Source organism: Xiphophorus couchianus, chromosome 12, assembly GCF_001444195.1.
Source record: "Xiphophorus couchianus chromosome 12, X_couchianus-1.0, whole genome shotgun sequence".
Classification (NCBI taxonomy): domain Eukaryota; kingdom Metazoa; phylum Chordata; class Actinopteri; order Cyprinodontiformes; family Poeciliidae; genus Xiphophorus; species Xiphophorus couchianus.
In genome coordinates, this window is record NC_040239.1 from 3,891,919 (window position 1) to 3,919,670 (window position 27,752).

Below are 27,752 nucleotides of genomic sequence, written 5' to 3' on the forward strand. Positions count from 1 at the left end.
CACCACTCAGCTGTTGAGAAGAGAGCGCGCGCAGCACGCAGAGGCGGGACAGCAGCTGAGCTGTAGTTAAAGGTAGACCGTTTGTCCCGATGAATCCGTGTAAACAGCTTGGTTCTGTTGGTAAACTCGCAGCTGGGCTCGTCTGAAGGCTCCCGCAGAGAACCAGGTAAGAACCGAGATTCTCCCCGACCTCAGCCCGTTCCCCTCCCGGCTCAGCAGAGGCATGGCGACCTGTCGGAAGTTGCAGGTGCGCGCTCTCCCTTTTGAGGTTTTAATTGGTTAACCGACACCAATTAGCGAGCGGTTTGATTCGCTCCACCTTAAAACAACGAGAAATTAAACCAAGTCTCGTCATTTAGTTATATTTTCTGTGGATCATTTTGTCAACAGATACATTATTGAAATATACAAAAGAACAAAAAAGATATGAGAAATATACTGCGTTTTAAAATAGCTGTTTGTATGTTTAAAGTTTGGACTACAGTGTGATCTGACCCCGTATTTCAGCAGGAATGTGATGAATAAAATCAGCTGCATGTGTGAGTGGGCGGCAGGCCAAGACAGCAACATTATTGTTCTCTGAAATGTTTGTCAGTTTCAGTCATATGTCAGACACCAAAATCAGACTTTATAGCCGTTTTCTCCAGTAATTTTATGCTGACCATCCTCCTGTATCCGTGATGCTGTCTGAGCAGACTGAGAGTGACTCTCCATGTAATGCAATACTTCCTGCCTTCTGAATAATAAATGGACAAGAAGCTTTCATTGACTATTTTCTGTCGGTCCTCCGTTTCCTCACAGCTTCATCAGCTTGAAATCCCAGTTTGCTCAAACAGACCTCAGGTGCTTTCTCCACATTTATATGTAAAATTCTGTCATATAATTTAGAGGGTTATTAAAATATGAGTTATGTCTCTTCCAGCTTTTGCACATCTAGAGACTGAAACCGTTGCTCATTCTTTTCAAAACAGCTCAACACAATGAGCATTTGTTTTTAAGTCTAAATGTAAATTTTTATCTAGATTTAGTTTTTCACTTTGACTGGGCCACTTAAACAGATGAATATGCTTTGATCTCAACCTTCCCCTGCAGTTTTCCTCCTGGATGTTGAACCTCCACCTTTAGTTTCGAGTCCTATGCATTCATCAGGTTTTCTTTCAGTATTGCTCTGTATTTATCTTTCTAACTTACAAGTGACTTTCCATCAAGAAATAGGAGCTTGTTTTCAGGCAATAATTCCTTAATATTGATGAAAAAGTAAAACTTATAACAGGGGAAAATGTCTTGTTTTTAAGTGAAACAATCTGCCAATGGAAGAAGTACTTGTTCATCAATATCAAGGAATTATTGACTGAAAACAGGCTCCTATTTCTTGATGAAAAGTTACTTGTAATTAGTTCTATCTTATTTCAAGTGTACTATAATATTTGAATGAGAAAATAGACCAGAATTACCTGGTAAGATTTTGTGTTTTGCAGTGTTCGAAATAAAGAAACCATATTCTATTGTGAAACCATATTCACAGCGTGTGTTCCTTGATCTTCATGATTGTGTTTGTTTACTAAAATATTTCTTCTTTTCTCTGGAGTACAGTGTCTTCTCTATTTTAAAATACAAAACATGTTCCGAAATAAAGACTTTTTCCTTCCTTGTCATTTTTGCAGATTTTTCACCTCTTTCTGGTCTAAAGATGGGGAACGGTTCTATGAAATCAAAGCGTTACAAACCCACCGACGCCTCTGTTTCTACCTCTAATGGCCAAGCTCACAAAGACCACTGCGGCGCCTTCAAAAATTCCTCCCTGGACTCCCTGAGGGCCCGCGTGGAGGAGCTGGAGCGAGAAGGACGGCGGAAGGATGAGGAGCTATGTGCCAAAGAGCAGCAGATCAAAGGTCTTCAGGAGCAACTGGCCAAGCAGACCCGGGTTCTGTCCGAGCTCAGTGAGGAACTGCAGAACAAATGCATCCAGCTCAATAAGCTGCAGGACGTTCTGAAGAGCGGCGCCCCGACTGGCCTCACATCGCGACCACCTTCTGTCAGAGCCAGCGGAAAGAGCAGCCCCAACCTGAGCGTCCGCATCAAGGAGACCCTGAACAGAAGGAAAGGAGCTAAAGCCGGCGTGTCGGCAGAACCCACGTCCAGCAGTCTGCCCAAGTTCTCCTTCGAGAAGGCGCGGGTACCGAAGGATGCAAGGTGAGATTCCTGTTTCCAGAGACGACGGAAAGAGAGAAAGAGACGAGCCCTGAGGCTCAGTCTGTGCTGGCTCAGTGGGCAGTGAGTGGGAGAGAAGTGGGCAGCAAACAAACTGTGCAGAAATGAACATTATTCAGGTCAGCAATGTCCAGCTGCTGGTTACCAGTTCAGGTTCAATCTGACCGAAACTTCAAAAACACAAAATCTTATCAATCAAGCTCAGCAACAATGCAGTTCAAAGTGCTTTACGTCCTGAAAACATAAAAACATCATATAATCAAGTTGTGAATAGAAGCAGCGGACCTTATATTTGCCCAGCCATTGTTAAAATCATCAATATACATCAAATATATTGATCAATGTTTCATTTATTATGTTCCAAAAGCAACTGCTGGGGTTTTAGTCGAGATTTAAAGGATCTCAGTGTTTTGCATGTTTGTTCCAGATTTGTGATGCATAGAAGCTGAATGCTGCTTGTTTGGTTCTGGTTCTGGGGATACAGAGCAGACCAGAACCAGAAGAGTTCAGGTCAGAGTCCATGACAACACCTAGATTTCGGGTCTGGAGGACAGCCGAACAGTATACTCGTAGTATTCTGTCCAGTATTTTTGTTTTAGTTTCAACTACAAACATCTTAGATCAGTTGAAATAAGACCAAGCTTGTCGCAAAAAGCATTTAATTGCATGATAAATTAAAATGACCTTGATAATTTCCATTCTGATAATTAATATTTTTTTATTAATTACAGTTCAGTTCTAAAGAAAGACCGAGTCATTCTCCTGTCTCTGCAGGGACAAACTTGGACATATGCATGTGAATTCATCTCTTGAACGAACCTAAACCATTTTATTTATGGTTTGGGTATGTTTATGCTTCCATTTTATTTACGGTGTTTTGTTGCTGTTCTTTATTTTGGATATTTAAAATGCCTTTGAGGTTTAGCGTTAAGTGCTCTTTACAAAATTAAAGTTTATTGCTCTTTGAGAGGGTGAACTTGCGTTATCATGCCACTTGAAAATAACGACAGGGACAATTTATTGAGCAGCAGAGTTTATTGTGACAGACCTAAATAAGATAAAACCAACTCACAAGTAACTTTTCAGCAAGAAATAGGAGCTTGTTTCAAGTGAATAATTCCTTAATATTGATGAACAAGTATTAGTTGCACTGGCAGATTATTTTGCTTATAACTGGTACTGTTTTTGTCAATATTAAGGAATTGTTGACTTAAAAACAAACTCCTATACCTTGCTGAAAAGTAAAATATTTGGACTAGAAGTTAGACCAAAAATACTTGGTAGGATTTTGTGTTTTTTGCAGTGTTCTGTGTTAATCCTCACTTCTGTTTATAATGTAAATCTTGACATTGAGGCTCAAGAAGCCTACAGAAAAACTGAATCCTTACAGCTGATATGCTTTTCATCAGCCCATCTAGATCGTCAGTTTTGAGCATGAAACGGTCAACAGTTGAATTCACAGTGCCGCACATGCATACGTCCAAGTTTGTCCCTGCAGAGACAGGAGCATGACTCTGACTTTCTTTACAACTGAACTGTAATTTTATCGATCCGCGCTGCTGTATGTCCCGCCCCAGCATAGGTTTATCGGATTTAGGAAGTAATCTGATCTCAGAATGCTGCTCATGGGAGGCAGAAGGCTACGGTGAAAAAAACACTCTGGTTCAGTCTGTTTGACGTGATGCAGGAAGAAAATAAGTCCTTTACGTCCTTAACGTATTTATAGTCTTAATTTTGAACTGTGGGACTATTGCAGATGAATAGTTAATTAGCAGCAGCAGTGAGCCTGCATCCTGAACTGAAAAGTGTTTTCTTTTCTTCAGCAGCTGATGAGAACCAACATGCAAATCCGTGGGTTACACTGGTGTGGGAAAATCAGCCTGAGTTTTATTGCAAGAAGAAACCGAGCAGGAAACTGACGTCCATGTTTGGTCAGCATCAGTGCAACTCAGTTTATCAAAGTTGACATATTGGTAAGACGTTATTTGAAGCGGTGTGCAGAAGACTGACATGACACTGTCATAAACGTGACATAACACCTGTGATGAATATGAAGGACTCTTCAGAAATGCTTATAATTGTTGTCATGAAGTTTCATTCGATAAATAGTGACACTTTTAATGTAAACTTGCTCTAAAAGTTGCATTGAAAGTGTCAATTTTGAATTATTTGATAAATGATGACATCTTCAATGCAACAGTTTATTAACACTTGCGTTAAGAGTTCATTAAAAATGTCAGCTTTGCATTAAAAGTGGGATTATATACAGAATGACACTTTATGACAACAGTCATAAACATTCAAGAGGACTGCTTCATGTTTATGACAGTATCATGCCAGTCTTATTTATGCATACCCCTTCAAATAAAGTGTTACTGAGATATTTTACTGCAACATTGGGAAACATGTTTTTCCGTTGGTAGAATGGGACTTTATTACATAATCATAAAACACGTTATTGTTGTGCATAAACACAAGTGCAACTGACCTTTTAAAAGTTTCTTTCTGTTGTAAAAAGAACATGGAAGCACAGATTAGATTTGTGTAGAAATGTAACACAAGACTGGACAGTTGTTCTTTGGAAAACAGAGTCCAAAGTAGTGATGTTTGGAGAAAACCAAGCAGCATATCATATCTTAAACCAGCCAACAGGCACGGTGGTGGAGAGGTGGTGATTTGTTAGTGCTTTGCTGCCACAGTAATTGGGAACCTTGGAATCACAAACAGGATCTCCTTTATGTACCAAATTATTTGCGAGTCAAATGAGTCCATCTGTCCGACAGCTGCAGCTTGACCTGAACCAGGTCGTTACCGGGACAATGATCCCAAACTCGGCAATAAATCGACTGAGTGCTGGCAACGGCCCAGTCAAAGTCCAAACCGCAACCTAATTATGATGCTGTGTAGTGCAGAAACAAATGTGGGCCAAAGTGAATCCACCATAATGAAGCTGATGATCAGATGATCACGGCTGAGTATTTTTGCCGCTAAAGGTGGCTCTATAATCTTTTTTACATACAAATTTTCCACTTTTAGCGTTTATTTTTCTGCCCTTAGATTTAATAAAACTTGTTACCTGCTAAAGAACAAATCCTTTTTATGATCACCTGTCCTTTCTTCTCAGATCCTTTGTTCTGCTGCTCCTGTTGCTTTATAGCTCTGTTAAAAACAAACATTCTGAAAGCTTTTTTAGCACGTTGTTTATGTCTGTTGAACTGTGCACATCACGCCTTTATGACAACTGAAAGGTTAAAGACCCTCATATTGTGCTATAATTTATTACATAAACCTCATCAGAGTAGTATCAGCTGCTGCAAGCCTGCTTTGCATTTCCAAATCAAAGGACAAATTACCTTTTGTCTTTCTGTTGCTTTTGCTGGATGATTGCTGTATGATTGAACAATTCATGCAGTGTCGCCCTCTTTATGCAATCCTCATGTTTAAAACATATGTTGCTAATAATCCCTGTGTAGATTATATAACCACAAACTGAAGCACCCATTGAAACATCCTCCTGTTCTGTGAGTAATCGTGACAGAATAATGACTCGGCTAGGTAAGAGCGAAGGACAACAGGAAAATCTGCTCTGAAAAATAACATTCCTGACACACAGAAAGGTGAATAAACAGACAAAGTGACAACTTTCAAATGAACGTCTGCAAACTTTTAAAGATGATGATTTTTATGTTTTCACCACTTTACTTTAAACATATTCAGAAGAGAACCAATAGGCAGCAAATGGTCATCAAATGGTTATCACCCAGATAAAAAAACAAGTGAGTAATGAGGGTGTGGGAGTGCTGGTGGCTCATTGTTGTGTCAGTGTGGGCTGTGGTGGAGGAATAACAGAGGGAAATGATGATAAACATAAAAATTAGCTGGATGAGGCTGATTTTTATGTATTTTCCCCCCCCACTTCTATCCAAAGTTGCTGTTTTAGAGTGGTGGCATCCAGACTTTAGGCTGTGTGAATCCAATTGGTCAAATTCAATATTCTTGCTTTGCTAATATTTTCTCAATTGATTATTTTCTTTTATTTATCTATGTATCTGCATATCATCACCTTCCTAAAATAATAAAACCAGTCATTTTTTTACTTATGTATTTTTTGTTGTTGCCTAAAACAATGACTTAGGAACGTGACAATGTTTTTATTTTTAGTTGAGCAAAAAAATGTTTTTTAATGAAACAGATTCGAAATGTTGTTAAAAAGGAATCTGTAGAAACAGTGTCACAAGTTTGGTCTTTTTAAAATTTTATTTATTTATTTTTTTCCAAAAATATTTTGATGTCTTTTGAATGTGTTAGAGAATCACTTTCTTCAATAAAGTCTTTGTATTTTGCCAACTTTAGTGAACGGAAGCTCCAAAGTCTTTATCTTAGTAATTTTTTATTATTATAACAAGATTAAAAACAAACTGTAAAAATCTCACTCTAGAAATTATAAACTGCATCAAATGCTTGTGCTGGAGGATCAAATATGTACAATTGTTGTATTTAGGTCAAAGTTCACGCAAAATGACTGTGATCTGGGAAAACAGATCACAGTCCCCTGAAAGATAACTTAACTTAATTTTTATTTATCTTTTTTGTCCTATGTAAATATTTCAGATCAAATAAATGTTGATGTCAGACAACTTGAGTTAAAACAAAAAGCAATTATGCCATTATACTTTTATTTGTTGGTGGAGAAAATTATCCAGACCAATTTAAATATAACCGTCACCAAATATTGCATCTGATTTTCTTCTCTTGTGTTGATCTACATATTGTTAAGAATAAATATTTCAGTGTTTTCCTCTATTTCTTTTAGCTATGTATGGAGCAAAACACAGAATTATGTATTTTCAACAATATTTAGCACCCACCAATCATACCTGCTTTGTTTTTCTTTCAACGCGTCAGGCCTTAAACGTAAGAAATTTGGACTCTGCTAAAAGAGCAGATAATCAGAGAGCAACGCTTCAAATTCTGAAAACGATATTGCGTCTCCTAACCAATGAGGGTCAGATTGAGTCGTTTAAGCCTTTCTGTGTTTGACAGCGTAAAGAAGCTGCTGACGGACGCCCTGAACAAGAACCAGTACCTAAAGCGTCTGGAGCTGCAGCAGATCAAAGACATGGTGGAGTGCATGTACGAGTGCAGCTACCAGCAGGGCGAGTACGTCATCAAGCAGGGGGAACCTGGGAACCATCTGTTTGTCCTGGCAGGTACGCTCACCTGGGTCTGTCACCATTACAAATCTGGCTGAACCATAAATGATGATATTGTTGTTTATAATATAATGGTAGTGGCATAATAATAATAATGCAAGAACACATTCTCAAAGATCAATAAACTTTAAATTCTATTGAACATTAAACACTGGAACTGGAAGATATTTTAAATATTCAAAATAAATAAACAAAATGATAAATAAAATTAATTATGAAGTCTCTGTAGACAAAATTGTCCTTCAAAAAAAAGGGGGCTATTTGAGACCAAAACACCAGACTGAAGACTTTTGTCAACCAGTTTATTGTAGATAAAGAGAAAAACAATAAATCATGCAAATGGAAATTACTGAGTTTTAATTTATCATGTGTTTTATTGATTTATTGTTTATTGTGACAGTAACAATCAAATTGAGCTTGTCATAAAATATCAAGTCATCCAAGCAAGCCAGCTGATCGCATTGAGTGTCCAGGCATGAATGCCTTTTCCTGAGGAAGCATATGATGAGAGTGGAGAACAACTACTTCCTTGTAATAGGAACAGAAACCTCCACTAACATATTTATCCTCATTTTTAAAAAATCTAAGATCTCCAAGTTGATTCATTCAATGTACATGAATGAATTAATGTTTTTTTTGTGTGTTTTGCACATTTGTTTGGGATCAGAACAAAGATTGACGGACATTTTTGAATTTTTTTTCCAGATGGGAAGCTGGAAGTGTTTCAGCAAAACAAGCTGCTCACATCGATAACGGTGTGGACCGCGTTTGGGGAGTTGGCTATCCTGTACAACTGCACACGAACAGCATCAGTCCGAGGTAAAGATTTTTTCCTCGTTTTTCCTGCAGCGAACACTGATTGTCCTCTTAGTTGTATGGATTTCTTTAGGTTTTTAGGCTGAAGCTATCACTGTCACACAGACTGAGCCCTCTGGGGGTAGAGCTTGTGACAATGTGTCAAACATAGTTTAACACACGTCTGATTCAGCGTCCCGTTTCTTCCTCCCAGTCAGCCCAGGCTGCGTTCGCAGAGCCTGATGTCTGTGTCCCAGTTTGTGTCCCAGGATGAGTGGAACAAGCGGACCTGTCCAGTTTGAGACAGAGAGCTCAGGAAAGTTTATCGAAAGTCATCTCCAAACATACAAGCATGGATTAAAAAGATTTGGTCATAAAAATAAAAACAAAAAGTAATATTTGGGACTTTAAATGCTAATCTAGTAGTAAGCATATTTATATGCGCTTCATAAAAAGATGGAGAATAATAGGTTTCCTTTCATTCTTCACTATGTTCACTTTGGTGCCATATAAAAGTATTCAAACCATTTCAGATTTTCCAGACTGCAACCCTAAACTTTGACATATTTTGTGTGATGCTATTCAACATTTTCTCCCATTTAAAATGAGTCAATAGTTTGTAGGAACACTGTTCACCGTAACTAGAGCTGCGTCTTCACCATCTTTACACATCTGGACACTGAAATCTTCACCCTTTCTTCTTTAAAAAATAGTTTGCAAACAGTAGTTTTCAAGTCTTTCCACAGATCTAAATTGGATATTGGTCTGAACTTTGACTGGGCCATTCTAAAAGATGAGTATGCTTTGACATTAACAACTGGATTGTAGCTCTGGCTGTATTTTTGGTTTCTCTGTCCCGCTGGATGATGAAGGTGACAAAGTGTGAGAAAAAGATATGGATCCTTTTGAAGACTGTAGTTTCTGTTGGTTTGTCTGAATCTTTGTGTTTGTTGTTACTTTCCTGATTTTTCTTAATTCCCCTCAAATATCTTCAGCTGCTCTCATCTTCCTTTATTCTCTTTTTGCTATTTACTCAGCTGCATCCATCTGTCCAGTTACCTGTTCTTGCCTTTTTCTTTTGAACCGTTTAAAGTCTTCTTGATACTCAGGATTGCTTATTTTTAATTTTCTAAATTTTGGTTCCAGAAAAACATTTTTTCTTCTGCCACCGGTTTAATTCTGTGTTTGAATTCAGCTAAATGACATCAGCTGAGCTTCACTGCTGTGTCTGAGTAACACTAGTGCTAATGTTTACCTGGGGCCAAAACACACGGTCAGGGGACAATATGTGCACCTTTGAGTTACTGTGTCGATCATCACGTCCCTATGCTGTCCCATTTTCAGAAGTCATTGATTTCAGAAACAAGTCGCTACATAAATTTATCATATCCAACATATATACAGTATGTATAACTAGCTCGAATTACATTCCACTGTTTGGTAAAAGTCTGCCACCTAGTGAAATAAACTGGTATCTGCAATGAACCTTAAATGAATTTATCCTTCAATAAATCAGTGATCAATAAAAGAAATACATGTCTAAAATTTGGACAAAGATAAGTGTCAAAAGCATATTTTTCATTTTTGCATTCATTTTTTTGCATTGCATTTCTTTCATTTTTGTTTTTTGCCAGATTATGAAAATGCTCCTCCTCACCGTATATGGAAATTCAAAATATCTACGGCATTGACATGGTGGCTTTATGGGGGGATTGTGATTTCTTTCATTACTTATATTTTCATCTTGGATGTCTCTCTGAGATTAAATCTCTTCTTTCCAGGCTAGACTTGGAGTCAGTAATCCATGTTTCTATAATCTCCTGGTTGGATTATTGCAACTTTCTTTTAACAGTAATTAAGCAGGTCATGCTTTCAACTAGTCCACCTATTTATTTCAGGGTGAATTTTTTATGGCTTTGTGTTGGTGAACAACAAATCCCATCACACTTCTTAATCAGCTTAATTTTCCTGATTTTGTGTCTTATAAACCTCATAATTAGCACCTTAGCTTTCTTTTAATTGCTCCGGATCTATCTCTGGAAAGAAAAGCTTTCTGGGGAAAAAAAATTCCCTGCAGTTTCTTGGCTGTAGTTTGCCTTACTTTATTTTAGCATACATACACAGGTACAGTAACAGCTTTTTTCCTCCAGTTACGCTGCCTCCCAGTGGAGACATGAGGCAGGTTTTCATCTAGTTCAGCTTCCCTGTCATTGATTTGCTCATTTTTCCTCACAACCAGTGCACTAAATGCTTAGTTAGTGTCAAAATCCTATTCTTTGGTCTAGTTATTGTTGCAGCAATTTTAGCATCCAAGTAAATTAATTTTCAAGAATTTACCAAAATTAGACTTTTTTCCCCCAGCTTGTATAAATTATGACTTTTTCCACAGCTTTACGTGAAAGAACAACTTTGACATGAAGCTGCGTTAAAGTGAACACAGAACAGGATATGCGAGGTCAGGCCGGCCGCTTTGTTTTAAATCATATCCTGAAATAAATCTCTAAAACACTTTGGATTCTTGAATGTGACCCGACTTCCTCTGAGCTCTTTTGCTGACTTCTGAGAGCTCTGGGAAACTGGGGATGATGAAGTGAGCTGCCTTTTCCGTGGCTGTGTTGACCCAAGCTTACATGATACCCATAGCTTTGCATCCTGATTGCTTTTTTCCTCCCTGGCTGAGTTGGGTAGTAACTAGTTACATTTACTCAGCTACATTTACCTGAGTCATTTTTTTAAATGTACTTTTAGGAGTACTTTTACTATGCTCCATTTTTTACTTTTACTTGAGTAATGTTATTATGAAGTATCTCTACTCTTGAGTAAAATTTCTGAATTTTCTACCCACTGAATGAAAAACAAACATGTTTTAACCAAATATTCACCAGACACAGACACACACCTGCAGTTTTTGTTAAATGTTTTTATTGAAATAAACTGATTTGGAAAAAATTAGTTTGCCAGTTGATGTTTTTGTTATATGAATTATTGTCTGTTTGGTCCTTAAAATACCAAAATATCCACTTAATTTTATACTTATACTTTATATTTTGTTATGACAACTTGTTATTATTATTATTATTATTATTATGTAATTACTGATTAAACTTTAGCTTTAATAATATAAAACTACATAATTTTTAAAGTTTAATTGGTAATACTTTTATAACAAATTTATGTCAGATTGTGATTTCTTGGTTAATGTCAAGTTGTCATAACGAAGACATTTTGAATAATGTCAATTTGTATTAAAAGTGTCATGATTTACCAAATGACACTTTATGACAACAGTCATAAATGTTCATGAACACTTACTCATGTTTATGACAGGTGTTATGTCATGTTTATGATGGTCTTATTCACAACCCGTCAAATATATAGATAGATAGATAGATAAATCTTTATTGTCATTGTCACAAGAACAACGAAATTTAAAAAGTGCCATCAGTCAGTGCATATGCTTAAAAACAAAAAATAACTGTCTCACAATTCACACACAATGTAAGAAATAACAAATAACTGATAAAAAAAACTAATAAATAAGAATAGCCACATTCTCACATACATCATTCATGTGTGTGTGAATAAAGTGTTACCTACTTTTTTACTTTTAAATATTAAATGAATGAGTTAGAACTTGAGTAGACTTTTTACCAAATAGTTTTTTTTTACTCTTGAGTAATTTCTTGGACAGTTACTTTTAATTGAGTAAAAATATGTTGAAGTAGTGCTACTCTTACTTTAGTACAATTTCTGGGTTCACTACCCATCTCTGCTCCCTTTTTTGAGTAAAATGCCACTTACAATGTCAGGTCTGTTTGGTGAGGTTTGTATATTTAATCAACTACTGGTGAGCGGCGGACCTTCAGAAAGGAGCTCTGCAGTGACCTCAATGTTCCAGGTGAACTGGAAAGACTTTGACAGATTGGCTCAGCAGTGGAACGTTGTCTCTGCTACTGACTCATGTCAAACTGTCACAGCCACTTCCTCCTTCCTGAGGCAAGTTATGCTTCTTTTTATAGCGGTGAACAAAGTGAGGACGTGGGCTTTGGATCGGGAGGCGTTCCAGAACATTATGAGGAGAACGGCTGAGACGCGGCACGAACAGTACCGCAACTTCCTGCGAAGGTCAGACTTGAGGCTGAACCAAAGAGCGAATGTGATCTGTAAAATGGACAGATAAAATTATGAAAATAAATACATACACTCATCTGAATCCTTCAAAACGAGGGGCTCAAGGTTTTAGAACAAGGGTGACCGAAGTACGGCCTGGGAACCATTTGTGGCCCTTGTAGTGATTTTCTGTAGCCCTCAACTGCAGGTCAAGAATGATACAAATCTGGCCTCTCCATCACAGGTGCAGATGTAAACTTCTCAGAATCTTTGGAAATTTCTGAGTTGCAAAAGTCGAGATTAAATACATTTAATTTCAGAGTTTTTGGTGGAAATGTACTTTTTTTCCCTATCTATAATGTCTCTAATACGCTGTCATACATTCCAGTTAGTATTAAAACAAACTCTGACCAGCCTGAAGTTAATATTCCTGCTCATGATTTGTGCATGTGCACATCTGACATGTTGTTTAACTGTTTGTTCAATTATAGTTTTGGCACAAACTATACAAGTTTAGTTAGTGGCCTTAACTTATTGTTTCTCCTGTTCTTTCTTTTGTTCAGCGTTTCACTCTTGGCTAATCTACCCGACGACAAGCTAAGCAAAATAGTCGACTGCCTGGAGGTGGTAAGTTATTCTGTCAAACTATCTCCATTCCTATTTGAAGGACAATTTGACTTTTACATGACTTGCACAAGTCTTTGGCAGCTCCTGGGAGCCAGGAGCACTGCAGATAGCGGCTGTCAAAATATCATTACCATTTGGCCATATACCATTACTGAATGTCAGCAAATTCATTCTAGCTCCAGTCTGCAAGAACTCCCAGATTTATCTTGCTGATGAACGGGGCCGATATTATTCCTGTCATTGCTGGGTGCTGTATGTTGTTACCCTAATTATTTGACTAAGGCCCCAGAAAGTGTTTACTCAAATGGGGGACGAGTGATTTCTTAAAGATGTGCCAGTGACAGGCTTTTGGTGTGAGATGACACAAGTGTGTGAAATTGTGTGTGTAGCTGTGAAACAAGCAGGAGACTGAGGGTGACTCCAGCTCTTCCTGCAGAAGCATTGTATTTCATCTGCAAAGCGGGAAAAAACTGAGCAGAACCTGCCAGCATCGGGGCAGAAAACTGCTTTCTCAGCCTCTTTCGCAGTGCAAACTTCAAGGACATTTGTTACGTTGGTTGATTATGCTGCTACTCTCAAGTGTGGGTGAAATTCTTCTATTCAGACATTTTGTAATGGAAGCTTTCTGCCTGTCGGGGGGCCAGCTGTAACCCGAGAAAGTAGCAGATGTTCACAGAGAATCACTACAGTTTTGTGAAAAACTTTTTTTTTGTAGACTGAAGATTGGTGGGATTTACAGGCATCTGTTTGTATGAACAGGAACAGATCACCATTTGAGAAATCTGATGTGAACTCTGGAAGGTAGTTTGAATTCCTGGAACTGACTCTGAAAAGTTGACATGTTTCAAAAGCGTGTTGAGCTGATTGGAAATAAAAACAGGATCTACTGTAAATACGACGTGTCAGCAGAGGCCAGAATATGTGAGCGAAACATAAACTATTCCAGAGAAAATCAGAATTTCTAGACCTGAATCAGTAAAAAGAAACAGAGTGTGGAGAAAAATTTAGATGATTCTGTCTGTCCATCCATCCATCCATCCATCCATCCATCCATCCATCCATCCATCCATCCATCCATCCATCCATCCATCCATCCATTGGTTTTCCTTCCTTCCTTCTTTCCTTTCTTTCTTTGAACAAAAGTTTCATTCCAGAGGAAACTGTTTGTTCTGAGGTTTCCTAAATCATTTTAGATGTGAACATTTGTCCTTCATTGAGTTCTGGTTCTGACCTGAAGTCTCTTCCTTATGAATCAAAGCTGGAAGTTACTGTTGAAGCATCTTGTTCAGACAACCAACCACCATAAACCAGCTTCAATGTAGAGGAGCCACCAGTCCCTCATGACTGAGCTCCTTACCTTATCACTAAAGCACATCCAGGTCTTCTTATGGAGAAAGACCATTTGAGACTCTAGTGTCACATCCTCTTCTCTATTATCCATATTTTGTGATGTTAACTGAGAGTTGGAACAAAGATGGACTGAATTATCAAGAGATTTTCAGTGTTATTACGTTTTCAGGTTGGCAACAATGGCAACAAATTATCTTTACATCCCACCAACACCAAGATACTTTATGTCCTTTAAGGCAGAAACTTGCACCATGGCTGAAATGTCTTAATAAATGTCTAAGTTGTAATAATTGTTATTCAGTGACTCTCTAATACATTATTTTATGAAAGAAAGTTACTGTTTACTTTAAATTCTACTCACCATTGTCATAAATTATGTCCAACTTAAGCTGAACTTTATGGACGACAATTTTTCATTTTACACCATTAGAGACAAACTTGATTATTACTATTCACTCTTATTGTTGCATTTTTAGACTTTACCCTTATCACAGTGTATGGCTGGAAATATTTGTTCGATTTTACAAATGGCTCAAGTGCAAAGGGTTTTCTAACAACTAAGTTTTATCTGTTTTGAAGCAAAGATACCCACGCTGAACATCTTTACTCAGACTGCAGTGAGAAACCAGTCCACTTGGGGGCTGCGAAGGACTGGTGTCATCTTCAAACTGGTTTACTCCCATTACGGTGCCGCTCGTAGAGACATTGAAACATAGGCTGCGGTTGATCGATGGAAAGCCAATTAGAATAACTGAGCCGGAGGCAAACCTAATATAGGCACAGAAAGCGAAGAGTGAGTGTCGATGTTCACCACTGACATAACCAAACCTAATAAGTGGAACTCAAATGTTCAGATTAAACAGAATGGTCGGACCTATATTAGGAAAAGAGCCACTTTTGAGTTTCTTGTGGACAGTGTCCCTTTTTTTCCTTTCTGGAAACATTTAGCTCATTTAAAATTCTGACTTTGCCGTCTGTTATAACAAACCCAGGACACAGTTCAGATACTGTCCATCCACTGAACAGCTTCTGCATCATCCGGACAGGCTCTATAAACAAAACCTTGGCATGTTGTCTCCACTGTCACAGCCCGGCGTTAAACTAGGCTCTCCTGAAGCGTAAACGGGAGGTAAACAATCGTGGACGCCCAAGGAAAATGCCACTTGTGTCAAGAGCTTTGACAGTAAACACCGGGGAATGTTTACACAGAGTTGCTCTGATTTGGTTTCGACAATGTCCCCATAAAGTCAAAAGTAATGCACCGGTGGACCGCGGCCACACCTGCTTGATCCCAGGTTATATTTCATCCTGGTGACCTTCTTTGCACATTTTCATCTCCTAAAAGTTTTACACTGGCTCTCACTGGTTTTCAAAAATAAAGGCATTAGTCTCCGCAAAAAGAGCTGATTGACACAACAGAAAATGAACAGATCTTAAGTGTCGCTTCGATTTATGAGTGGCATTAAGATGACTGAAGAATGACTTTACTTCTGCTCCAGCTGGTGTGCGTTACAAAAGGCAGCTGTGTCTCAGCTTATCAGAACATAAAATGTCATTTTACTTTATTACTATTTATTAGAATACTTTAAGCATTTTCTCTATCTGTGTTACTCGTGCTATTTCATGTCTCCTTGATTTTGGTTGGTTTACAGTGAAGTAGCTCTGGGATAGATGGTTTCTCTGGGATATACAGGTAAGGTTAGGCTATGTATGAAGAAGACGAGTTCTTGAAATGTTCCAAAAAATGATGTTGGACCATAGATACCATTTTTTGCAAAAACCTGGAAGGACTGATAAGCCAACTTGCTCCTTTTTAAATAAAACCAGGACATGATTTCCAACCTGTCAAACCTATGAACTAAGGCTGGGCATATATTGCATTGTTTATCATTTATCTTGATAAATTTCCTATCATGATGATAATTTTGATTTGTCGTTTTCATAAATTCCAGTTAATATTTAAAACTCCTGTTTGTTCAATGAAGGCATCTATAAACATCACTGAATTTGAAAATAGAGTTATGGTTTGCAGTTTAATGCAGGGATGCTTTTCAAGAGCAGTGTTTGTGTTTGTGGGGCTAAAATTACTGATACAGTCACAGCCTATCTAAAAAAGAAGTGATTAATAGTTTTGTTACTTTTATTGCTATTGCAACAGTACAACAAAATCTTTAAGTCCCAATTGCCACCTCTATGAACTTATGCAAGAACTTCATACTTTCAGTCACTTTCAAACTTTTATTATCCTAATTGTATCACTTAGATTATTTGTTCATTTTGGTTCAGCTCATCTAAAGTGATGTCTGACTATGTTTTCATTAATAGCTAGTTTGTTGAACTTAAATGTTTCCCTTTGCTGTCAAACCCAAAAACTGAGCAGCATCCAGTAATGGCTTCAGTTTATCAGCCTGATGCTGATCACGGTGTAGCTCAGGCTCCCAGCCCAGAGGGGACTGTCTACCGGGAATTATCATGACACAATCAGTAGTTAAATCAATAAAAAGCCTTGGTTCTGACTGCTGTTCTCTCCCGTCCCATTTTCCCCTCAGGAATACTACGACAGAGGAGAATACGTCATCCGGCAGGGAGAGGAGGGCAGCACCTTCTACATCATCGCACAGGGAAAGGTAAATAACTAACACCTAATGAAATCAAGGTGATATTGTAACAGGTTTCCATTTTTTATTAAAGTCTGACCATCAGAATCTGGTTTTGGCTAATCTAAGTTTTTTTTCTCTACTAAAACACACACAAATGAGTTGGAGAAGAGATGCAGCTATGGGTTGCTGGATAGTTGCTGAATGCAGATCCACAAATCTGAAACAAACTGAAAAAGAGCCGAAACACTAAATTTCTCTAAATCAAGGCTCAAACTCACCTGTTCAGGCTTTGATTTGATTAGCAGTTACCGGAACAATGATCAACATATTTGAGTTTTATTTGAGGATTTTGAAAAAATTTCATGTTTATGTTTCATAATTGATGACTGTAGGATGTTTTTATGATATAAACTATTTGAACAAGCTTGTTGCTGAAATGTGCTACACAAATAAACTTGACTTGAACTCAGAATCTGTTTTGAACAATTTGCTATTTGTTAAGAAGTTTGCAAGCTAAAAAATAGATTTTATTTTTGAAGTGTTTGAAAAAGCACACCTGTGTTTTTCCTCTAGAATTTAACTTGCTGATTAACATAAAGAGGCAAACAAAAGGAAATTTGGATAAGTAACATTGAAAGATCAGTCAGTCAGTCAGTCAGCAACTACTGGGATGTTTTCAGACTGTATTAAAATAAAACTTGAACCAGAAAGAAAACATAATCTTGTCCTCGAACCCTTATGACTAGCTACAGTATGTCTGTGAAAGTGAATCTCACTTCTCAGATTGAGTGCTAAATGTCAGAAGTACAGAGACACTTGCACCAAATGAGACTTAATGAATACATGTAATATGGAATATTTAGAAAGCAGTGTTGTGCACCAAATTCATCATTTTAAAAGCTTCAAGGTCACTTTTAATTAATATATTGAAGTTACTGTTGTGTTGTTGATGGCAGCAACAACACAACAACTTGTCCTTTATAATTGAAGGACAAGGTAGCAAGTTTATTGAAGAGAATAAAATTTATTCCACTAGAAACTCTCCTGGTTTTGTCCTTGTAGCTGTATGAGAGTGTTGGGTGGTTCAGGTCTGTGACCCGCTCTCCTTCTCCGTCCGATGAGTCAGCAACCCGATAACGACGTGGAAAGGCTGGAGCTGGCCACAAGGGAATTTTTTTAAATGCCTTAATAGGTTCATATGAGACGCAGACCCAACCAAGCCTGGGTGAGAGGTCTGTTGTTTGGGACGAAGGGGGGCTAATACAGGAAATGGCTCCTCCACCCCCCATGGTGCCCTCTGACCAGGGAGGGAATAAACTCTGAGAGTGGCTGCCACCAGGAAAAACATGAGGGGTCACAGAGGTCAAATGAGACACTTAGCTAAAACACACTCATGGCCATTAAGGCTGTGATGTCATTGTGGCGCATCTTAAATGGTAACAATGCCAAGAGTGGGATGTTTGACCTCAACCACTGCGGGCCGCTGGGTTTTTAAAGCCTACCAAATTATGGAGAAGTTTGCCAACATTGAAAGTGTTATTACTGACGAATACCTTCAGACTGCAATCAGAAAAGCAACGAGCAAAGAAAAAAACCTCTACTGAGAGAAATCCCCTTAAGATTAATATGTTTATTTGGGTAGTCGTGCGTCAGTGCCGCTTAATCATGCATGGCCCATCATGGTCAGATTACTGTTATTGAAAATGTCACTTTTCAAGTTTTAACACAATTTTTTTTTTTTTTTTTACGATGCATGTAAAAATATTCAGAGAAAATATAAAGCACCTGTAAAAGCTAACCAGAGACTTAAATCTGCCTCCTGCAGGTGAAGGTGACCCAAACCACCGAGGCCTACAAACTGCCACAGACCATAAACACGCTGCAGAAGGGCGACTACTTTGGAGAAAAAGCACTCATAAGGTAAACATGCTACGTAATAAGAACTTAATGAACTTTGTTTTGTTACAGTATCCTACAGATACTAGAAGCTGGTATATTTCATTTGACTGACTGTTGCACAATGTTAAAAACTATTCACTGCAGGATTTGACAAAAAAGGTTTTTGATTAATATGAATAAAAGAATAAAACAACAAATAATTCCAGGTGTCTGCTTTTATTTTCAGTAGGTTAGATTAATACTGTATAATAGTATCTGTACAAGTTTGTGTAAATAAGAAATCAAGAAGGTCCAACTCATTCAACATGTTGCTCCCAGAGTTTTGACCAAAACCAGAAGAAATTATCACATCAAACCAGAACCACCTGACTGGATCTCTGTTTGTCAACGAATGACAAACAGGACCTTCGGGACATTGGCAAACGCTGTGTGGATGCCATGGAGAAATTTATTGAGGACTATGACTACAGGAAACTTTTGCACTAATCACACACCCAGATTTATGTGTCCTTTAGCGACAGAGATTCTCAGTGAGATTCACGTTTTTTGACATTTTGTCTGACGGAGTACATCTTTTTTGATGTACTTTCTATGTTAATCTTGCTTTATCTTATTACGAAAGAATGTTTTTAAGGTCAGACAACTTGTTGGGCTGCATATTTTTGAATGACGTTTAAACAGAAAAGGAGTTCTTGCATTTGTATTGAAGTGGCTTTTGGTGTCCATTTGCCCGTTTGCTTACGTTTTTTGTGTTTTTCAGTGATGACGTCAGGTCAGCCAATATCATCGCTGATGAGAACGGGGTGGAGTGCCTTGTAATCGACAGAGAGTGAGTAGTTCTAGAGGTTGTAAAACGAACACAAAGAAATTTGCTTTGTATATTTAAGGAAAATCCCAAATACCAGCTGGAAATGAAACGTCACCTCCAGAGTGAGATGTGAATAAAAAACTAAAATATTTTCTGTCATTGTAGTAGTGTAGCTCTTAACGTGCAGTTGTTGCTTTGGTAGGACATTTGATCATACGGTGGGTAACTTCAATGAGCTGCAGAAACACCTTGAAGGCTATGTGGCGACACTTGATCGGGACGACAAGAAGAGACATGCAAAGTAGGTCCAATGTCTAAAGCTTAGATCAACAACAGAAAGGAAAATTGCACAAATAAAAGAAGTGATAATTTCTCATAATTTGGACCAGTTGGATTAAATGCAACCCTTCTTTCTCATCCAGAAAATCTGTGTCTCGGCACCAGAGCCAGCCGCTGTCACCTGATTTCGTCCAGCTGAAGGAAATGCTGTCAGTCTTCTCTTCATCCAGTCCCTTTGATCACGTTGAAGTCATTGCTACTCTGGGCGTTGGCGGGTTTGGACGTGTAGAACTGGTAAGCGTTGAACTGATCTGACTGTGGGCCAAGTTAATGAACGACTGCGCTGCAGTTGTCCTGCATGTGGAAGCTCGTATTCATAGAGTTAACCCTAACCCTGCCTTTAAATGTTGAGTTTATTTAGAAAGTTCCCCAAAGTCGCAGTTTGCTTCATACCGATTTACATTTGAAAAATAAAAAGACCAACCAAGGCAGCTGCCAGCCACCAGTCATAAACATTCATGCTGATGTCATTACACTTCTACAGTTTAGTTTGTCAAGTCTTTTTCTTTTATTATGTATTGATACAAATATTATTTAGACGGAAATTCTCACTTTGTCAAATTAACTAGTTAGAAAATTTCCACTTGCCCAGGACAGCTAAAGCTAATCCTGGCCAAAGCAAACTGTCAAAATAATGCTCACCTATCTGTCATTGTACTTTCATATTTGTTAGTAGTAACAAATATGAATCAAATAGTTGTTTAGAATTAAAAAAAATACTAAAATGCAAATCATAAATTGTCTAATTTATTAATCTAATGCAGTCAGAGTTGCTAAAACTACACCTAACTTTGTCAAAAGCTTTTTTTTATTTATATATACTGTATATGTTAGATTATGTAATATGTTTTTATAATGAAAAGATATGAATAGTTATAGTCATTATTTTATTAAAAATATTTTATTTATAATTTAATTCAAGCAAAGGTTCTGAAATTAAACCTAACCAAAGTTCCTTGCCAAACCATTCTAGCATGCTACAAAGCTCATGCAACCTTTTTATTTTGTGTAATTCTTTTCAAAATGTGTTGAAATCAGATTAGCAAAATATTAAATGTTGGAAAGGATAGAAAACACTCAGGGAAAAAAAAAATCACAAAATATATAATTAGACATTGATGATGTCTTTTTTATTTAAATTGGCTAAAACACTTTGTCAAAACATGCTAACATGCTCATATTACCTAATTTTAACATTTGTTGTAATTAGATTTGTTGACTTTTGTTTGCAATATAGAAAACTGTGTCAAAACCTGTAAAATTAGACATTAAAAAAGTCTTATTTTGTCTATATTATCTTAAACTTAATCCGGCAAAACACTTAGCCAAAATATGCTAACATGCAATCATGTTAGCATATGATTGCATGTTATATTATAAACATGTTTATAATATTAAACAGGTTTGCCTGTTTAATATTATAACTTGTTCGAAAATTATTGTGTGGAATAAGCAAAATATTTGGATAAAAAAGATCAATTTGTTGAAAATGTACAATAAAATAAATTATAGAAGCGGTGAAAGTAAAACTGAAATGTTGCCAAAACATGCTAACATGCAATAATATGTAAAACAAATCTGTCATTTAATTTATATACATTGCACCGCTATACTATAAGAATGTACTACTAAATATTTACATTATTAGAAAAAAAAACAGATACCATTTTAAAAAATTAATGTAAAAACTACAGGATACTGGAACATTTAATTTACAATCTGATGACGTTTACGGAAGAGATCAGTTATTATTAGCTTTTATTAATCATACCCGTCTGCTTTGATAAATGAATGAGCTGTTAGACATTCGTCTCTGTAACCATCATGTGCAGGTGAAGGTGAAGGGTGAAGACATGACCTTTGCTCTGAAGATGATCAAAAAGAAGCATGTTGTGGACAACAGGCAGGAAGAACACATCCACTCAGAGAGGAGAATCCTCGCTGAAGCTCGCTCGGCTTTTGTTGTCAAGTGAGTGCCCCTGCCGGGCCTCAAAAACATTTCTAATTTTCATCCTCCGTGCAGAAACTCTGCTTCACCAATCTGGGAAAACAGTTCAGTGCTGATTAGTTTTAGATGAGATCACAGTCAAGGCTCTGAGCCGATTACATATTTTGTGTGGTGTAGAATGGCAAAGAATATTGAGATGTCTGCTGAGAAAAATATTGGAACAGGAGATTATAATGATTCAGTAAAAAACACAGATGTTACAGCTTTTTTTAGCCTTTCTTTCCACACAACTTCATAATCATTTTATTTAAGCAGCTTGTGTTTTCTTTTTCTAAATTTGTGTGTGTGACAAATTTTCTTTTCTTGTTTGCAGTGAAAACATAGAAACATATAATTCTGGTTCCTAAATATAGCCTTCTTAGAATTCGTGCCAAAATCAAACCAATTATTTACAATAGCTAATTTAGCTAATTCAGTTACTGATAATTTTACAAAGGTGATTGAGTTAATCTTAATCAAAGCTCAAAAAGCAAAACACTGAGGGACTTTCAGTGTTTTTCTTATTATTTTATCTTTATTTCTCCAGGCTGTACCGCACCTTCAGAGATAATAAATATGTCTACATGCTGCTGGAGGCCTGTTTAGGTGGAGAGATCTGGAGCCTCCTCAGAGACAGGTGAGAGAGCTACATATTTTATAACATTTCTTCAAAGTCGCCTGTTTTAAATCATTTTGGTGCAGTGAAATCCTGCCTTAAAGAACTTAAAAACAGGTTCTGTCATCATAAATGGTTTGCATATTTTTGGAGCAGTTCTAATTTGGGCTGTTTTGTCTTTAGGGGAAGCTTTGATGAGCCGACTGCCAAATTCTGTGTCGGTTGTGTGACAGAGGCTTTTGAGTATCTCCATCGTAAGGGTGTCCTCTACAGAGATCTGAAGCCTGAGAACCTGATGCTGGATTCAGAGGGATACATAAAGCTGGTAATTAGTTCTCACTTTATTTCAATTATCTTCATTTTTGTCCCAAAATGTAAAATATAAAGTAAACCTTGCTCAAAACATGATTTTCCACCCAAACTCGCAGGCCAGGCAAGAAGAGCATTAATCAGAGTCAAGACGACTGGTGGAAGAATCTGTTAACGTTACACTAAATAAATCTGCCTTTGTGGAAGAGTAGCAAGAAAAAAAACATTTTGTTGATAAAAAATCATAAGTTTTGTTTGCTGCATCATGCCAGAGTAGAGACAAAGATGAATGGAGCTAAATACTGGTCAATCGTTGACGAAAACCTGCGACAAAGAGTCTAAACATAGAGCTACAACGACATAATATATCAAAGTATTTCTATGTGTTTGAATGGCCTAGTCAAAGTCCAGGCCTAGAATACAGTTGAGAATTTGTGGTAAGACTTGAAAATTAATAGTATAAGTCACTTTTTGTTGACCTGTCTTATAAATATTTCTAACTTGCCTCTTTCATATGAATGACAGAAGTCGCAGCACAAAGGTTGAAACAATTTCAGTGGCTTTAGGCTTAAATTGGTAAATGTATAATCGTTGTCACCTAAAATTGAAATCTCATCATCTCCGAGACTGAAAAAAGTTTCAAAGGAAATGTTTTCTCTCATCGTTTGCATGAAAGGCCTTGTTATTAAGGATCAGAAGAGTAACAGAGTAAAATCCTGCTGTTTTTTAAAAACTGACTGATGATCATTACCTTTCCAGGTTGACTTTGGTTTTGCCAAAAAGATCCGATCTGGCCAGAAGACTTGGACCTTCTGTGGCACCCCTGAGTACGTGGCCCCAGAAATCATACTCAACAAGGGCCACAACTTCAGCGTGGACTTCTGGGCCCTCGGCATTCTGTTGTTTGAACTTCTAACTGGCAGGTCAATGCACGTGCTCAGGTGATGGTGTTTGCCGACGGCCACAGAAAAGATTACTGATCCGTTTCTCTGGAACCCCACAGTCCTCCGTTCTCAGGAAGCGACCAGATGATGACGTACACGTTCATCTTGAAAGGAATAGAGAAGATGGATTTCCCCAAGAAGATCACCAGAAGACCGGAGGACCTCATCCGCAAGCTGTGCAGGTGGGCAGGATGAGTTATGGTGAACATAGTGATTCTTTCAGTTTGAAGGTTGTAACTCAATGATTTGCTGTGGTTTCACATTACGTTGCAGGAGGAACCCTGCAGAGCGACTGGGCAACCTTAAAAATGGAATAACTGATATCAAGAAGCACAGGTGAGAAGGAACTGACTCAGTTTGGTGCTAATCTGATTAGATAATTGCTGTTTGGTGCAAGAGATGCTGCACAGCAAAAACACAAATTTTACCAAATATTTTTGTCTAGTTTCTAGTGCAAACATCTTGGTACACATGAAATTAGAGAAAACTAACTTTCAAGTAACTTTACAGCAAGATATAGGAGCTTGTTTTATATAAATGATTTCTTAATGTTGATTTAAAAGTATTACTTCCAGTGGCATATTAATTTTACTTATGGTGTGGGGAAAATGTTTGTTAAAATTTAAATAATCTGCAAATGGAAGATTGACTTTTTAATCAGTGTTGCACCCCTATGTCTTGCTGAAAAGTTACTTGTATGTTAGTTTTGTTTCATTTTAAGCACAGTAAGATAATAACTACAAACTAGACCAAAATTACTTGCTACGGTTTTGTGTTTTTGCAGTGCGTAGCTAAATAAAAATAATTTCTTACTCACTTAGCAGTTGTTCTTTAAAACAAAAACAGATCCAAGGAAATTTGTGAAGATGCCATTGAAAGTAAAAATAATTCAAGGTATTTTTAAAAACAATACTGATTTCATTACATTCAATCAGTTTGTACTTTTGAAAGTTTTTGCCTTTATTTAATCACAACAGAGTAACAAATAAATTAGCGATCAAACATGAATTTTTAATATGTTTTACGTCTGTGTTTGTTCCTGCTTAAATGAAATGAAACTAACTTTCAGGGTTTTTTAATAACTTGTCTAAAGGTGGTTTAATGGATTCAACTGGGAGGGACTAAAGGCGAGGACGTTACCATCACCACTAAGAAGAGAAGTAAGTATTAATCTCTATTCAAACATGGATGTTATAGCACTAGTGTGAGATCCTCACTGTATGATCTTAATCTAAAGTAACAGTTTAACTATTGCAAAAAAAAAAAAAAAATATATATATATATATCCATCCATCCATCCATCCATTTTCTGTTCACCCTTGTCCCTAATGGGGTCGGGAGGGTTGCTGGTGCCCATCTCCAGCTACGTTCCGGGCGAGAGGCGGGGTACACCCTGGACAGGTCGCCAGTCTGTCGCAGGGCTATATATATATATATATATATATATATATATATATATATATATATATATATATATATACGGTTTATTCTGTGTAATTCAGTCTCAACTTAAATTCACTTTATGGCCAGTATCTTTTAAGAACCACAGAGTTTACAGGCAATTTTAAAAATGACTGATTATTTTAAAGTATGTATATGAAGATAAATATCACAAAGGAAATTTTATTTTAATTGTTTTGTATTTGGATGGCATTCTTATGCGAGTTTGTATTTTTTTGGGATTATTCATGTATTGGTATTTTTGGTCTGTTTAATCATTTTACTGCTTTCCATGGTTTCTTTGTTCCTTCATCAGCTCTTTTATCAGTTCAGACATTCCTTCTGTTAAGTTTCCCTCAGTTTCTTGTTTCATCCTCTTGATATTTCCAATCCCATTAATCCAATCACCGTTTCTATATATGCATCTGCATAAATACACACGTGTTTCCTACTCACTTTGTTTCAGGAGTCCAGATGCTTTATAAGGAAACCATTTTCTTCTGTTTCTCCTCTTTAGCTCACTGGACCGACTGACTACAGTTACTTTGATAAATACCCTCCGGATGAGGACAGTCCTCCTGATGAGCTGTCTGGTTGGGACATGGACTTTTGAGTGTTTCTTTGTGGCGACTCTGCTGCTCTTGGTGATTTCTAAACCCGACTGGATCAAACTCGGTCACGTGCCAGACTGAGATTGTAATGGCATTTAAAATAATACCCATCTTTTAAAATCTTTATAGGTGGCCCGTTATGCTTCCTTGAACAGATTAGGACAGGTCTATGTTCTATACAAAACATGTTCATTTTTGCACAAAATCATTCTTAGTTAATGAGATTTAATCTGCTCAGTTGCTGATATATATTTTGGGCTCCTTTCAGAATGAGCTGTTTTAGGGCCTCTTGTTACTTTAAGTCCAAATAAGCTGCTGCTGGCCACACCCACAAACTCCCACTGGACTTTGTGTTCTTTTGGGTCTACAGAAGATCTGGCCATGAAATTTTACAATTGAGTCAATTTTTTCCCGGTTCTTATTGTTGAATCATGAACTCTGACCTTAAAGGGAGTGAGGGAGACCTGCAGAGCTTTAGATATTGTTCTTGGTTCTTTTTGGAATCTCCTGAGTTGTTGATGATTTCTTGGAGTAATTTTGGTACATCAGCCATTCATGGGACGGTTTATCATGTTTTCTCTTTCATTAATTAATGGCTCTCACCTTAGTTCACTGAAACCCCAAAGCCTCAGTGACCTTTTTAAATTGTATTTATATCTAATTATTTTAGATGTTGGGATGATGTTGCTTAATATTGTCAGATATGTTTTAAGTTATTTATTTATTTTACAGGTCAGGCATTACTTTGAGTTTGGCGAGTGAAACTGAACACTAAAAATGAGATTCATCAGTTACTTCACAGTTAACAAGAAGACAAGAAACCAATTTGGATAGTTTAATTTTCTCGTAATAAATGAAACACCTTCTGAAAACTGCTTTCTGTATTTACTCTAGTTTTCTTTGACGGATATTAAATTTAGTTTGCTGATCTGGAACATTTAAGTGTTGCAAAAACAGGAGAAATCTAAAAGGATAAATACTTTATCACAGCACTGTATGCGTGGACAAATGCTGTTAAGCTGCAACTAACCTGTGAAATTACTCTCAACTTTTTAAAAAGCTGAAGACAAGCTGAGCTGGAAAACTTAGCTGTTAAGAAGCATCAAGTGGCCCTTGTTTTAACTGCATTATCCTCACCGCCTCCCCACCGACAAGACTTTGACACGTTTAAAAACACAAACACCTCCTCCGGCGAAATTATAAAGTGTGAGCGTCTCGTGGCGATGTGCCTGAGCTGAAGAAATATTTACAGATACCCAAGTCAACGCTGCGGTGGTCGGCCTCTTCAGGCGCGTTATGCTCCGTCTGAGGTGTTGATAATCTGTGGACGAAATGCAAGGAGGCCAAACCTTCCAAGGTTTAACGTGACCAACGGTTTAGGAAAATATGGCCTGGATTTTCCTTTTGTGTGTACATACATGTAAGTTTGTATATCTCTGTTTTCCTTCACAGAACCCTTGAAAAGAATTTGATCTTTTTTTTTTTTTATTTGTCTTTTGGATATTGAATGTTTGTGAGCATGATGTACAGTGTGTGAATACCTGCAAAGAGTTTTCTGTTTTTAATAGTTATGATAAAAAATCATGTTAAAATGTTTTGAAGATTTCTGTTTGCATTTGTTTTTTTGTGACCAGCAACAACCAGACATGTTAAAGAACTGAAGGAACTATGAATTTAGACAGAAGAGAAATTATGTTATACCTGCAGCACATTTACCACTGCAGTGGCCTGTTTTAGTTCTGTTGATTCTTTTCCAAGGTGTCAGAACACAAAGTCTTAAAACAGACAATGTTCAATAAAATGTTGAGGGCCCCCTCGTTTTATTTTAGTTGCTTTGGTTTTCATCTTCTTTTGGGCGGGGGCCACAGCGGCTCATCTCTCTCCATCTCACTT

The 27,752-nt window shown here is 37.3% G+C and overlaps 1 protein-coding gene across 1 annotated transcript; it reads left to right on the forward strand.

Moving 5' to 3' along the window:
* On the forward strand, positions 1 to 27,687 carry prkg2 (protein kinase cGMP-dependent 2). The gene is made up of 19 exons (XM_028032700.1): positions 1 to 166; positions 1,665 to 2,193; positions 7,255 to 7,421; positions 8,130 to 8,243; positions 12,239 to 12,344; positions 12,893 to 12,956; positions 16,856 to 16,933; positions 18,732 to 18,826; positions 19,566 to 19,634; positions 19,816 to 19,914; positions 20,036 to 20,186; positions 21,785 to 21,921; positions 22,487 to 22,576; positions 22,739 to 22,880; positions 23,624 to 23,787; positions 23,868 to 23,990; positions 24,082 to 24,144; positions 24,902 to 24,968; positions 25,766 to 27,687. The coding sequence occupies exons 2-19, from the start codon at positions 1,691 to 1,693 to the stop codon at positions 25,859 to 25,861; spliced, it is 2,328 nt and encodes a 775-aa protein (XP_027888501.1). The 5' UTR covers positions 1 to 166; positions 1,665 to 1,690; the 3' UTR covers positions 25,862 to 27,687.
* The last annotated feature ends 65 nt before the right edge of the window (positions 27,688 to 27,752 follow it).